The 16,538-nt window shown below is 36.5% G+C and overlaps 1 protein-coding gene across 4 annotated transcripts in view; it reads right to left on the bottom strand.

Moving 5' to 3' along the window:
- nphp4 (nephronophthisis 4) overlaps positions 1 to 16,538 on the bottom strand; it is a 151,896-nt gene that overhangs the window by 44,435 nt on the left and 90,923 nt on the right. For all 4 annotated transcript variants that reach the window (XR_013800428.1, XR_013800429.1, XM_079637271.1 and 1 more), the window contains exons 11-13: positions 12,845 to 12,900; positions 8,049 to 8,183; positions 5,214 to 5,362 (exon numbers count right to left, since the gene is read on the bottom strand). Coding sequence is in view for 2 of the 4 variants with exons in the window: in XM_079637271.1 (XP_079493397.1) it covers positions 5,214 to 5,362; positions 8,049 to 8,183; positions 12,845 to 12,900 (340 nt within the window). In the remaining 2 variants the exon portion in view is untranslated. The remainder of the gene's footprint in view (positions 1 to 5,213; positions 5,363 to 8,048; positions 8,184 to 12,844; positions 12,901 to 16,538) is intronic.

The following is a 16,538-nucleotide window of genomic DNA, read 5'->3' as shown; positions in this document are numbered from 1 at the left end:
AATTAAAGTCCCTCACATAGGAAAAAAAATTATTTAAATTCACCTCCAGTCCAAATGAAAGAGCTTAATTCATTCCACCTGCTTTAGTATTCAGACTTCAAATTTAATTTGAAAGGGTTCAATCAGATACGACAACTGACTCAAATTAGAGCTCTTATTTTAAATAAAGTTTTAAGTGACAAACATTGGTCCCCTGCGGTCTGTGAATCTGCAGGGCCAGGTGAAGATCATGTTGGCCTGTTAACTGTCTTTGGTCAGAATTAGATGATGATGTGACACCGAACAGCTCCTGAATGACAACTCTGTACTCCCTGAGATTTTAAATGGCCATCTCAACTCACAGTTGCAGCAAAACTGTTGCCACTTTTAAAGGACAGCACAAGTCCACATATAAACAAAGACAGGGCCTGGAAATACTTCAGCTAAAATAAACATGACATAAAAAATGTGCTGGTGTATTGAAAATGAAGCAATGTTGATATTGAGATATATGAGGGATATTGAGAGAAAAATTGGAATTAGAGAAAGCAGCAAATTCATGCATGATGGGGAAATAGAGTGATGTCTGTTTATCTGTCTGTCTATATCCATTTGTCCGTCCGTCCATTCATCAATCTATGTTATATACTAAAACTAAAATTGGCCATACTAATGCCATAATTGGCTGCCATACTGCCATAATTAGCACAGTGTCTGTATGAGCATTTGCATACAGTGTATGCATACACAGATGGTACTCAACCAGAATGCCTATTAACGCCGCGCCAGGCACCGCGGCAAAGCCACCGCGGTAAAAATAATCCAGTCGCATTTCAAAGTCATTCGCGAAATGACCGTCAGGTGGCGCAGAGGGACATTGTGCAAAACAGCAGCTATTGCCGTATTTTTAAATGTAAGCGGGGTTCATGTCAATTAACAGATGAAACAGGCTAGTATAGAACATTGTTTAGGACAGAAAAATAGAATCATAATTTAAAAATAGAGACGAGAACAATATAGCCTTTATTTCATATTGTAGCCTACGCCTAGACGTCGGTGGGCGACAAGCCTATTGCCCGTTGGGAGCAGCGTGATAAAATAATAATAATAACAAACAAAAATAAATTAGGTCCAATGAAGCTGATTATTTGTTTACTACTCTATTGAGGAATGAGACGAATGATGAGCGCTTCTCTGGAGACGAGTAGAGAAACCGGGCGATTCTCAGCGAGTAAATTCATGGCCGAGTGGTAGAACTTACGTACTGGTCATTTTGATGACACGGGTTCGAATCCCGAACAAACAGACTATTGTACATTTTATATTAGCCTATTAATGCATGTCATAGCCTATTATTAATGCAGACAATCAAACAAACAAAACATTTTTTATACAGGATAGCCTTTTTTTTTTTTTTGGTTCCTATAAAGAGTTTGTATGGTTTTAAGCAAGGTGCGATTTGCCAGGGGGACGGGGATTTCCTTCTGGTCTAAACATCCCTGCTTCTGCTGAATTATTTTAATCCCCCCCTCCCTCCACAGTAATCAATGCTATAAATTACTTCACCAATAGACCATTTAAAATATATAATGTAAAGATATGCAACAGGCACGTTTAAACGACAAACAATATAATCAGAACCAGTTTCAGTTACGTTCATGGTTCCAGTGGCCTTAATGCATGCACGGTTTTTAAAATGTCACAAAGCGTTTTGAGATTATTTTGAATGAAATATTAAAGTTTATAATTAAGTATTTTGGCACACCACGCCGAGTGGCGCTATCCATTGTTCTAAAGTCGGGTTTTATTCTGGCATGTTGAATTGGTGTTCGACAGACGCGGCTGGGCGTTCATTTTGATTTATTTTTCTCATAACTAAACAGACAGCTAAAATAACTTAGGCCCTTTAGGCTATACTCCGTAGTTTTTAGTCATACAGATCAGAGTAGAGTAGCCTACATCGTTCAAAACTGTAAACTTTGATTCATATTCAAACTTTTATTCAAAAGTTTATCTTTTTTTTATTTTTTTATTGAATAAACATAACAGCGAGAACAGTTTCACCTACAAGAACAACACTAAGATAGAGTTATAAAGTAATACAAAAATAAAGTAGGCTAATGCAAAAATAAAGTAATAATAATAAAATATAAAAATAAATAAATAAATAAAATGAGCCAGGGGTAATATATAATTTAAAATAAATTCAAGAGAAAAAGAAATGCCTCGAGTCTTCAAAAGTTTATCTGTAGTCGTCTCTGTCTCCGGGAACTGCGCGTCACAAAAACGAACCAAAAGCCACTTGCCTCCGCTCAGTCACGATAAGAAATCGGCTATGTCTAAAGCCTTTAAATGTCTAAATATTTAATAAATGTTATCTGATTAGGTAATCCGTATGAAACCGAGAGGTGCAGAGGATCTACTCAGACATGTTTAGCTAGCATGTGAGCGCTTCCCAATGAGGAACGGACGGGTGAAAATCTCGCTATAATTAAATGTAGTCTAGGCTAAATCGCCCTGAATTAAATTGTAAAAACAGATCAGATAATTTATTTGTCGATATGTTGCGATATTGTTTCATTTAAGTTCATAATTATTATATAAATGTTATTTAGTTTAGCAGCAGCAAGCACTGTGGTTCGAGATTTATATATAAAATAATAATAATAGCTAATTCACAAATCGCGCACCCTGGTTGTAAGGATCCAAAGATCCCCGTGGAATTTAACATTGAGTTGAACATTGTATTCATGACAACAAATGAACATGAGTTTGAACAAATGAACATGCCTTTGTATTTAGGTTTGCTTGGAAAAAGCTGGCCCAAACCGAGGTAGCGTTTTATTTCTTCAATTATTGAAATAATTAAATGTTTATTAATAAACTTTTATGACAGAAAGATTAGCCTACATAGCCTAAAATAATTAAATTCTTTCATTATCAACACTTTACTAGCCTTAATGCTATGTCTAGAATTAAGTGTGAATTCCGACTTCTCTTTGTTTTAAGTCGGTCTCAAACTCAGATAGCCTGTGGGGGGTTGGGGGTTCAGGAGGTGTTAAATGTTCTGTCTTTCATATGGAGAGTAGCTAAGCCTGATGACCAGGCAAAGGCAAAATACTTTTAAAGATAAATCTCTCGATGTGTCCAAATGTAGGCCCTTAAATTATAAATATTGTAGTTTTATGTATTGTATTTAAAGAGTTACACACACACTTTCAGTTGAAGTGTTCAATCCATTTGTTTCAACTGGTTTTGTAGAATTTTAACATGTTTGAGTAGCCTAGTGTGTTTGTCAACAATCTGGCATTATCTAAACATGAACTATCGACGAAACGCGTTCTTGCCAACTAAACGAATGCAAGTGAGCCGCAGATACAGAGCTTTTTATTCGCGATCCACCTCGTTTTATTGTACGGTGAATTCAACCAGGCATTCTGTTTGAAGCAAGACTCAATCATTTGTTACAGTTTTTTTTTTTCGTGATTTGTATGGATGACACACAGCGACATACTACAGTATTATCAGCTGTATAATGGGGTTTTACCCTGAAATCTTGTTTAATTTCGAGAGAGACCCGGCGCGCGCAGTGCAGGGAGACTAAATAAACTAAAATAAAAGAGATCCAGCACGAGAGAGAAGCAAAGAAAAACGCATGATCTTAATTTATGTTGCTTTGAACTATTTTCGTTTTGTAGACTAGCCTACTGTTTTAATTGTTTATTTAGCTGCAATTTCTTTGGCAAAACAGATTTAAAATGTCGCAAGAATAAGATTCTGTTTCTTACTTAAGAAACTCTAATAAACTCTAACTTGATGCAACCCTGTTTTAAATAAATAAACTGCCCCTGACACTTTATTTAAACCTTGAAATGTCCAGGATCTGTTTTTAAAAATGTATTCCTTTGCTATGGCGGGTATCAATGTCAGTCATCTCAATTTCGTGGATGATTCACAAAATAATTTAGCAGATTAAAGATAGCTTCGTCATTTTCATTTTCTGACGCGATCGGCTGATACTCTTTCTTCATCAGTTTTGTCGTCTGTGCAGCGGCTCTACTGGAAAGTAGCAAATTTATGTTGTAATTAGGGATGTCCCGATCAGGTTTTTTTGCCCTCGAATCCGAGTCCGAGTCATTTGATTTTGAGTATCTACCGATACCGAGTCCCGATCCGATACTTCTATAATACATTTTTAAAAAAGAAGAGTGAAAAAACAGATCCAGGATGTTCCTTATTTTTTATTTAATTCACCTTATTTTAACATTCAACAACTCTGTTGAGCACTTCTGTGAGGTAGCTTGAACAATCAAGTAATAAATTACATAAATTCTTCACTTTTGGTGATGTCAACAAAGTGATGTCATGCCGCACGCGTTTGCTGTTTCTGTGTGGAGTCAAAAGGGTCTAACTCTGTGCCACCGCATAACTATAGATGTGTTAAAAAATAATGAGAATATATATACATATATATCTGAGTCCTGATCGGGAGGTAACGTCCGATTCCGATCGAGTCTGAAACCACGTGATCGGGCCCGATTTCCGATCACGTGATCGGATCTGGACATCCCTAGTTGTAATGTGCCATTGATAATTAAACAAAACGCTTGACTTCAATAAACAGTTACCTATCTAAGCATCAAGAATGGTAAAACATTTAACGCTGTCAGCCAAAGCTAATGAGATTCGATCTCGCATCGCTTGAAGCTCCGTGATGCTCGTGCTGTTGCGTTGTCCACTGCGCTATCGTCGGTCCGCTGGTGAGACATTGCTCCTGCAAAGCCTCATTGATGTAGCCTAATATTTTTCTATTGCAATGTTTTGTGTTGAAATGTTTTCATTATTTATTAAATGTATTAGGCCTACATTTAATTTCAGTCTTGTGATTATATGAATTCATTTAACTACATGTTTCACTTGAATTGATCTGTTACCACATTTCAATCCTTCTCAATGAGCCGCGGTGCGGCGGCAGATTACGCAATAGAGAGAATAAACTGACACTTTTCAAAGTCTGCGATTGTAGCGCCTCTTAGCGGTCAAAGGCAGCAAATTCACACCCGCAATTTTACCGCCGCGGGAACGGCGGCGGTAAAAGTCTTATTCTGGTTGAGTACCATCTGTACAAAAGTATTAAAAAGGTACAGAAGCAAATACAGATTTGCTTCATTAACTTGAGTGAAGATTATGGCTCCTGTACAGCTGAATTGTTAATGTGTCTACATGTCTCTCACCCAGCAGAGTGTGTTCCAAGGGTGATGACAGGGGCATGCACTGGGGTGAAGGTCAGCTCCTGCATCTCATCCTCTTCCTCACTTCTGTCTCCCTCTCTCTCCTGCACACTCATCTCCAGGTGAGCGATGCTGCTGGCAACTGGACGCTCCTGATTCCATTTAAATCAACACACATGCGTGGAAAGAGAGAAAAACAGACTAATTCATTTTGGACTGAAATTCAAGAACAGATCCTACCAAGCAAAAACACAGAGGTCTTGATGAAGATTTGACTCATAAATCTTGTCTCTCTCTTTGAGAATTCATCTTCTGAAACATACTGAGAATATTTAATCAGCAAATCTAAAACCAGCTCCTAAAATGTGCAAAAAAGTCAGTCAAGACAACAAAGGGGTCAGCTGTTCAAAGACAAACTCTGTCAGGACCATTTAGTGTTGGAATCTTTCACAAAAGAATGACACACCACAGCCAACAGAAACCCAAACACACTACAATAACTTCTAAGTTCTTTATGAAATGCCTGAAGACACAACTCTTCCACAAGGACTTGATCAAAAACGAATTACAGCATTTTCTATTCTCCTAACAGTACCTATCATCAGGCAACACACCCACGGGCCACCAGAAATATGTTCATTGGCCATCTGATTTATATTGCTGAAAAATCGTTGAGTATTTTCTTGATCAGACAAGCTTTAATCTGATTGGCTGGCTTTACACAATTTCTGGGAATCAAGGTACACAGTTTTTCCCCTACAAAATCCAGCTTTGCCATCTCAAGATTCAATTACATTTCTAAATATATATAAATAAATAAATAAAAACTTTAATTGTATTAATATCTCACAATAATACTGTTTGTACTTTATTTTTGATCAAATAAATGCAGCGTTGGTGAGCATAAGAGACTTCTTTTAAAAACATGAAACAAATCGTACAGACCCCAAATGTTTAAACAGCAGTGCACTGTATATTATACTAATCTACTACCTTGTTTTTTTTTTGTTTTTTTTTGCTGGCAAACATTAGCTTGTTGTATTGCACTTTTAATGTCACTGCCCACTTTTGATGAATTGCTTGTGTGGTAGCAATCCTCATTTGCATTTGTGTCTGCAAAATGAATAAATCTAGGCCTAGATGTAGATGTGGCATGCTGGTATATGCATCCAAAATCACATCCAAGCATTGCACACTAAACACACACACACACACACACACACACACACATATACTGTATAACTAAGTGGTCTACTTAAAAACACAGTCGTAGCAATTCAGGCAAATTGCACGTGAATTTCAACATTCTGCATTTGTTTTAAAAGCAGTATACAGCACAGGATGTTCATAATGCTTTGTGACATTTATGAATCTATCCATCTGAAACCAGAGAACGATTTGAATCTCTACCTTGAAGATAGGAAGAGGCGATTAATTAAAAGAAAAAAATTATTAATTTAACACAATTACAAAATGAGCGAGTCCTAGAAATGATATGACTAGCATGCAGGAAGTCGAGCATAGCAGAAATTTCCTCCCTAATCGCTGTCATAATACCCCATGTGTGGCACAAACAGCCTTGAACAACTGTGGAGGAGGTAACAAAGCATCGTATAGTTAAATGCACCGCATGACTACAGGCAACAGCATAAACATACATGCTCCCACACATAATTAGCATAATATCTGTGGATATCCTCGTGAAAAATATGTGATATGCTTTTACTTTATACAGGGCAGGCTGTATCTAAACAGACTGTACTCTCATTAAAATAACACAAGCACATTACCATTACAAACTGTTCTCATCCCAGATTTCTCAGCTGGGTTAGCTAACAATGATGTGGAACACCTAATGATGTGCTGATACATCTAATACAGGATATTTTTTACACGAGGTACATTAAACCAGTTAACACGTTAAAATTCATATCATAATATCCGTATACATTTTCTTTGTAGCTAGCCTGGGAACTTTTACCTTTCTATGTTAAACAATCCTCCTCTATAATGTGCTCACTCAATGGTTTCCCTAAAGAAGCAGTATCACGTTCAGCCAGCTTCTACATTATGAGGGAAATGTAGTCTAATCCTTATTTCATAACACCTTAGGTACAATTTCACAACAATAACCATTCGGCCCAATGGTGAAAAAGTCTTACAGTGCGTAGTTAAAACGACAGTAAAAAAAAAAAAAAAGATCTAATATTAAGAAACACAACTGCTTTCAACATTTATAAACAATCAATCATCAAATCAGCATATTAGAATGATTTCTGAATGATCATGTCACACTAAAGACTTGACTTCTTATGTTAATCATGTATCCTATGAATGCATTTCAGAGCTGAAGTGAACCAACTCGGTGGATCACTGATGGAGATATTATGAGATAAATCTCTCATTTACAGGATTTTCCAATTTAGTGACATATACCCACTGAACCTGGCATGATAATAAAGCAGCTAATTTCGTCAAACTGATGGGACAGTTAATGGTGCTCTTAGATGGGAAAGTTTTATTTTGCAGTTTGATTCAGCAAAGTTTTGAACCTGCAAAATGGTAGTGAACAATTGTAGCCCATCGTGTAAAAAATATTTTTGTATGAAATTCCTGCTGCTATCGACAAGTTTGGTGTGGTTTTTGTGGTGTATAGGTGTGTTTACTGAGGAAATGTATGTGTGTTTTTCTTTAAAGCATCAATGCCACATGTGTTTTGAGTGTAGGTGTTTTATTCCTTTGCATGAATGTATCTCTGTGCTTTGTTTTAAAAGAGTGTATATACATTTCTGTATTGGTTTGAGTGTGTGTGTGTGCATATGTGGGTGGAAAGCTTACGACATGTGACAGCTGGTGGGCCGATGCCATCGGGGAGGGAGAGAGCTGAGAGGGGAGCTGTTGTTGCCATGGAGACCCCACCGTGTGGCTCATGGTCGGGTAGCGTGAAGTCGCAACCAGCTGAGAGAGAGACAGCTGAAGAACAGAAACAGAGAAAAGAGGAAAAAAAAAGAAGGAAAAAAATTAATACATATTTATCACACAAAACAACGGGCAAAAGCATCTGACGGTGTGGCAATCCCCCGCAGCTGGCATCTACATAATGCCAACATCCAGCCAACACAAAAGGAGGATGAAATTAGAAACCTGTTTAGGTATAAATGTGACAAATCCAGCTTTGGGTGCAGCTACGCACATATTTTCATACAAGCCCTAATTTCACTGTGAATGTTACACCGTTCCTGTTTGCCTCGAGCTCCTAACTTGAGTCGCTGTTGTAGTTAAAATAACTAAAGTAAGTAACATTATAAACTTGTATGAATGTTTTCTAACGCAGTCATCAATTTCTGAACTAAATATCTGATTTTTCATATGGATTTTTTCAGTTTAAGTTTTTTCAAGAGTAAACCAGCATTTCACTTTAGTAGAAGAAAGAGTGATGTGCGAACTGTCCTTGTAGTGAAAATCTAGATTTTTATTCCTCTCCAAAAAAAGGTTCATATCTTGCAGTGTAAGTTTATGTTTTAATAAAAAAAAATTATGAAATATCAGCTTTAAAATGTGGTCTTAAAACATTTGAAACATTCACACTGTTATTTTTATGAAACTCATTATTATGTTTAATATAATTTATTAAATAATAATAATAATGAATATGTAATATTATAATAACAAATATTACATTTTTATTAAATAAATAAAAAAACAAATAAAGACATGTATTACTATAGTTATAATTGTACTGCACTGTAAAATAAAAAATAGTTTTTAAAAATAATAATACATTTACTTTATTACAGACCAACAGTAAAAAACTAACATTGATCGCGTCTTAATTTCTTTGCGTTTTACTGTTATTAAACCATGGATCTTTTATTTTGGCAGATAAGACATTTTTGCTAACAACAGAACAGATTAATAAATGATACTCATTACAAATTTGGGAAATAGATGGTGCATGTTGCATTTTCAAATGCACATTATAAGTTTGCATCCCTGTTTTACAGCTAGCAACAAGAAATCATATCGGAATTATAAAAAGCTCTCCAATACTTCTCTACATAAACACATTAAGGCAGTGGTGATGTAACTGTGCCGCTTTTAATCAGATTTAGTCAGATATTACTGTTTAAAAGTCTTCCTGCAGTGCTAATGCTCCGAGATCTGTACAGACTTTAGTTTGCATCATTTGCTGAGTAGAGCACTCCTCTGCCCTTAAGAAAGGCTGATGGATTCCCAGGCTGTGTGATGTGATCTGTATAGCACAGGACTGGATGACTGTGACGGGGTCAGTGGTGTTAAACTCATGACTCAACTGCCTCTAATACAGCCTAAATCACAGACAGCCAGTACAGCCTAAAAGCATTTCTCCACTGACCCCAATACAGCATAGATTCATGGCTCACTGACCCCAATAATGCCTAAACGCATGACTACAGTGAGTCCCGATCAGCTGAAACTCACTGTGCCCAGGACTGACTGATCAGCTGACCACATAACATGAATTTAGACCACGACTTTCCAATAGCGGGTTTGTGAACCCCTTGAAACTTTGCAATGCAGCACTTCTCGTGTTACAGTCTCTTTAGGTCACTTACGTTGCATTGCACATCACTTTGAATACAAGCATCTTTTATAAAAAGAAATTTAAATGGTTCACGATGGAACTGATCCCAATGGTAAATTAAAATGTGTACAAATCACAACTTAACATGTTACTCTTAAATTGCAGTTGCCCAATTCAGGGCTAAGTAAATGATTACATTTTATAATATAATATTTTTTAAATGCATTATATTTGACCCCACGTGTTCAACGAGTTCACTGTTGTGCTGCCTTGATGGAGATCAACAATATTAGTGATCCTCAACTGACAGCAGACACAAAAACAAATGACTCTCACTACAATGACTCAATGAATTACACCCATCACTAAGAAAAGGGAAGTAAGAAAACAGAGGGAGAGGGAAGACAGACAGATCCACGTGATAGGAGAACTACTGAAAGACACACTGCCAACAGAAAAGGCACAAGGCCAGAATAAAAATCACGAACGTCGATATTCACAAAGCCAGCTCTTGTTTGACATACACTCACTTTCATGCATACTAAAAAACATGAAATCAATAATGAAGGCATAGCGGTGTCTGAAAGAGAGAGAGAGAAACAGATAGAGAGAAGAAGGGCCCTTTTTAAAAAGCACTAACTATAAATAGAGGGTGAGAGCATGCATCTAAAGTGAGTATTTTAACTAACTAACTCTGATATATGGGACGTGCGGAAAATCGCTGGACGGCATTTTTCAGGCCTTGTGCATTAGAGCACAATAAGTCAGAAACGGAACAAGGTACTGTACACCTGAACATCGCATCCAAATGTGCTTGTTGAAGGTTTTATTTCGAAACCATGAGCATTAATAGAGCAGAACAGTTATTGCCTACTTTTTCCAGCCTTGGTTCCAGTATTTTGTCCATTCATTTTTCCCCATGAGGATTTCAAAATATTACTCAATATAGAGAGATCAACCAAGTTATCAACCAAATATGCCAGTCCCAAGATAAATCACAACGTTAAAGACTGTTTTGAAGCAACAACAAACAAAAAAAAGCAAAATATTCAAATACATATATGTAGATAAACAGATAAAGCATGTATAATGCCTTAAAACGCCTAATGAGTAAGGAAGTTATGTGTATGTGTCATCACATTAAATGTGTGCGAAACATTTATGAAAGCCATGGGGTTGATATCAGAGAACAAAGCTACAAGTTCTGATGCATTATCTTTCCTTTTTGGATGCAAAATGACTAAACCAGTCTGTGCATGCTACTCTGAATCCATGTATGAGAGAGAGAGAGATTTGGAGAACGAGACGGAGAAGCCCATCAATCACAGAGATGTGCCACAGCCCTGACAACATTTTCAGACAAAGTGAGGGACTCAGGCTTTATTGAACAAACAAAGGCAGCAGGGTCGCTGAAAAAAGCACTTGAATCAACCTTTCCAAATTGGTGTCCCTCTAAATTAGTGCCGTACCAAAATCGATGCAGACCAGATCCATCCTTCTGTGCTGTGGAGCCTAGGAAGTGTCACTGGATATTTTAAAGGGTCTTAAAGGTCTGACAGCATCTGCTTTGTTTTCTTTTGTTTAGCAGAAGTGTTAAATCAGGCTTTACTGAAGAGAGAGAAAGCCAGAGCAATTTAGGTCCAACATATTTCTGTTTGCGAGCTAACAAAATCGTTTTTTACGGACAGAGACACTTTCAATACACTATCTGAAAATGGAGGGAGTTTATACAGGTATTAAGGTGCAAATAATAACCCGACTGCATTTACACAGTATTTTGCCTATAAGTAAACATTTTTCTCTCTCTTTTTTTAACTCTTTTTTTTTTTTTTTTTTACTTCTCTTGTAACTGAAGATCTTTAAAAATACATTTTCCCCCTGGAATTTGAATTGGGGGAATTTTGAGCAAGTATGTGTAATATATTTGTTCTGATTTTGATTGCACTTTGCATATGCAGCAACTCTTAATGTTTAGTGTGTGTATTTAATCTTGTCATTTTAATATTTTGACATGTTTCTACTTGTGAAGCACACTAATGCAAGTTTTCAGTCTGTACTGGCTGTGAAACAAAAATAGACTGCAGAATGATGCAAAGAATCATCTTTATATTGGATTGACCTTGTGGGTTGCATACAAAAAAAAAAAAAAAAAAAAAAACGTGTAATCCAATTAAAAAAAAAAAGATTCTTATGAACTGGATATTTTTAGTGAATCAGATCAGTTCAAATCCAAATCAAAACTGAATCAAATCGAATCACATTGGATCAAAACAAAGCAAAAAATAATTGAATCAAATCCAAACTGAATCTTCAAAATTAAAATTATATATAAGTAAAATCCAAATCACATTGAATTGAATCAAATCAAATTAGAACGAGATCAAATTGCATTGCATTGCACTGAATCAAATCAAACTGGAATCTAATTGAATTGCACTGAATGAAATCAAAGCTAAATAGAATCTAATCAAAGCAATTAAAAACGAATCAAAATCATAAAATAAAATAAAAGAACCAAATCAAAATACAATCGGATCAAATCAATTTAAAATCAAAACCGTATCAAACTGAATCTGAAATCAAATCAAATCAAATCAAGCCCCATCCTTTAAAATGAACAGACCAAAAATGTTAACTGGCAGTTGGCTTGGTATATTTGTACACCTCATAGATCAGCAGTTGAAGAGGGGTCGTGAACCGCTTGTGTGACTGTGGGAAGTGATAAAAGTTAACACAGTGTGCTATCTGAAGAACAGTGGTACACTCTCCATCCTGGCCTTCAATTCTTCTGTCTTCAGTTTGCAAACCCACCCTATGACTTCTCAAGCTTTCATGGTGCAATGCTGCCGTAACTCCCAGAAACCAGCGCCCATGTGCTTGGGTCAGCAGAACACGGCAATAAGGCTGCTCTGATTCTTTCCAGCGCAGTTTCTCAGAGACGTTACAAAATCACAGTTGGGGTACAGCAGAGTTTGTTCTAAAACAGCTGCCATTCTGGTGACAAGGAAGCAAACTGCACCCTGGGAGAGAACAGGAGAATTTTAGAGTGTGAAGATTTCGAGTGACTTACCGCTGGGCCGCGTGAAGACTGCAGCGTCGAAGCCGTCGGCTCCAAGATGCGTTCATCTGAAAGTCAAGTAAATAAAATAAAAATTAGAGAACTTCAAACACTCACTTGCTCCTCAATTGTTCATATTTGCATAAACTGAAATATCTCCTTCACAACAGGATTCAAATTGTTAAATAATGTCACATTGAGTTGAGTTATTGCTAAATGACTCGTATGGCAATGGATAAATATTGTTAAATGATTCAAGGTTAAAGTCACCATAAAGTCACATTTTTCTTTCTTTTGTTTTGGGATGTAGCAGTATTTATTCTAAATGGTTTATTCATGCACACCATTACTTAAAAAAAAATACATTTGCCCTCAAATTCTTTAATAAAAGTAACTTCCCCTTCATCTTGCAACAACATCTCTTCTCTTCCCTGATGACGTGTTTACTGGCGCGATGGCGGGACAACCTGTCACTCACATGACATCCCAGCAATAGCAAACCACAACCATCCAATCAATTCCAGACGGATCACCAACATTTTTTCTTGTTCGAGAAGCCACTTCATTTAGATCACCGTTTTATGCCCATTTAAAATGTTTTTAACTCAAAACCATGCAACTACACATTTTCTATTTTTCATTACATTCCTTAATCCTACAATGGCCGTGAAGCCATGTGTCAGTGAAGACCATGAGAACATGAGTCCCATTTGTCCATAGCAGATTACTATTCCAGTCTACACCGCATTATGTCACCAAAATGTAGACTGCTAGGACTCAGGGTGGCATTTGTGACAGGGCCTTTGGCTATCTGGCCAATGACTGCTCATTTGCATTCATGGTGTAAAGACAGCCTGAATGACCCACTGAATGAATCACATTTGTCACGTAAGCCTGGCAGCGGTAGAAGGTCCTGGGCTGGGCGAGAGATGAGGTCAGAGTCTCAGTGAACAGAACATCATTCCCTCGTTCAGATAATGAGCTCAGCTCTATATGCCACTATACAAAAGATCTCACAGAGACGCTGTTTTTACCCCGAATTAACATCAGTCTCTAAAAAGCATCTAAATAATTGTTTTTATCTGATGATTCATGTTATTAAAAATGCACATGACCACATCGTACAAGTATGTGTCACGTACAGCTTCAATTGGCCACCTACTCACCTGTCAATAAAAAAAATAAAACATGGGCGTTAAGCTTAAGGCTTTGAAAGGACTACAAATAATGTGACGAAGCGACTGCAGGAACAAGTAAAATAAATAAAAATGTTTGCCGTTAGATGAAAAAATACGCTTATTTGAGATAAATTGGCTGATTTTTTATTTATTTTTACTTCTTCTGATTTTGTGCTTAATTAACACAGAAGAACACTCTTTTAATAAGTGATGTACACCACCGTACAAAAGTTAGGGGTCTGTACGTTTTTTTTTTTTTTTTTTTGAAGGACGTGTCTTTCTCACCAAGGCTCCATTTATTTGGCCAAATACATTAAAACTGTGAAATATTACAATTTAAAATATCTGTTCTATATTTTAATATTTCTTTAAAATGTTATTTATTTCTATGATTAATACAAAGTTCAAAAGAACATTTATTTGTAAAAATGTAAAGTCTTCACTGACCCTTATCATTAATTTAATGCATCACAAGAGACACACATTACTAACCAGGTGTAACTGCCGATCATCTCATCTGAACACCTGTGATCGGATCACCCCAGGCGAATGTTAATAGTGGGTGTAAACAGGGTCAGAGTCTGAGGAAGCTCAATGACAGATTCTCATTTGCAATGACTGCTGTGCATTTGTGCTCCTTCATCTGATCTAAACCTCTTCAAACACAATTACCAGATGCTTGGATGAGAAGGTCATAATCTGCCTTATGTTAAACCAGACACTTTTTATGACTCAGTCTTGTTTTTGGTAACTGATTTTTATAAGATAAGCGCCTGACAACAGTGAAATCCTGTGAGAGTTTGAAATTGGACTCTTGGGATTTGACACCAACAGAAATGATGCAACACTGACAGAATGTGCTAAACCATCTGTGCTCAACATTGAAAATAGGGGAAACAAACAAGTGCACATAAATCAGTCCTCCTTTAAAATTTTAATATATACATATTATATGGTTTCCAATTCCAAGGAGTAGCTCTCTAATGTTCTGGCTTTTTATTGAATGTGAGACTCTTGACATGTCCATCCATTTAGTGTGAAACCCCTGGTTAACTAGCCTGAGGGGGCTTGCGCTTAAGGCTATTGTGACTTCCCAAAACCCTGACTGAGTAAATGTTCTGGATGGATTTTTATTTAAGGAGAACATCCTCTCAGCCACCCTGGTGTGCTTTGTCAGCTGGATCACCTTCCTGTCTGGAACAACAGATATCAAACCTACCTGATGGTTTTCGGAGTTTGTGAAGGGAACCTTAATAATTAATCTCTCTATTAATCAGAGGGATCTAATGAGATACTCTAATTAACCTCGACCCTAAGGGTGCATTTTTATTTTTTTCTCAAATGCAACATATACATACAGTGCCTAGAATAAGTGAACACACCCATGCTAAAGTTAACTAAAAAGAGGAATAAAAAAAATCATCTTTTGGAAATTGGTCTTAATTTAAAAAATGAGGAAAACTCCAACCAAATTTTCTTTGTGAATGAATAATGTATCGTAAATAAATAAATGTTCTTCTTTAAAATACAGGGTGCATAAGTCAGGACACCCCTATGTTAAATTCCCATAGAGACAGGCATATTTTAATTTTTAAAGGCCAAGATCAATTTCCAAAAGATGTTTTTTTATTCCTCTTTTTAGTCAACTTTAGCATGGGTGTGTTCACTTATTCTAGGCACTATATATATGCTATAGGGGTGCTGGCAAAATGAGTTGGAATGCACACGGGCTGATCATGAGCTAGAGACAAAACAGGTGAAAAAAAATAAATAAATAAATAAATTTTTGGGTGAATTTGAGGTTTCCACAAAAATGAGCTTGTTAAGCCCTCTTCTAGCGATCCCAATGCTCAAAATAGCAATTAAACATCTTACACTATTTTTATTTTTTTTACATTTTCTGAGATGAGTACCTTTCCCTTGTGCATGAAAATTGACGTTTTACTCTGCTCGCTTCTCGGCGACTGGTCCTTCCCCTCAGCACATTTGGTATCGTTTTGAAGTGCAGCACTCCAACTTTGTGAATATGCACAGCGAATTCTCGATGACATGAGTCTGAACCAGTGAAATGTGATATTCATACTCATGCTGATGTAAACAAAACTATCTTACTCGTGCTAACTGACAGATCCAAAGCGTGCGCACAAAGACGGCTCAGACAGCGCGATCCCGTTATACACATTTACACAGAATTACAGTTTTTCTAAATATCTGTCTTGGCGAGTATTCACACAAAACTTATCTGTTATGTCTTAAGTTAACAAGAAACATTATTATGCTTATTATCACAGTGGAAACCAGTTCCACAACATTTTTGTGGAAACCGTGATTCATTTTTTCAGGATATTTTGATGAATAGAAAGTTCAAAAGAACAATATTTCAAATGAAAACCTTTTTGTAGTTTTATACGTCTTTACTTTCACTGTTGATATAGTTAACGCATCCTTGCTGAATAAAAGTATTTAATACCAAAACTTTTGAACAGTAATCGATCTATCCATATAAAATCCATATCGCCCAAACACTA

Source organism: Phoxinus phoxinus (assembly GCF_949152265.1).
Source record: "Phoxinus phoxinus genome assembly, chromosome: 15".
Lineage (NCBI taxonomy): Eukaryota > Metazoa > Chordata > Actinopteri > Cypriniformes > Leuciscidae > Phoxinus > Phoxinus phoxinus.
The sequence above is the reverse complement of the archived record's forward strand: the minus strand, read 5'-3'. Positions and strand labels throughout refer to the sequence as shown.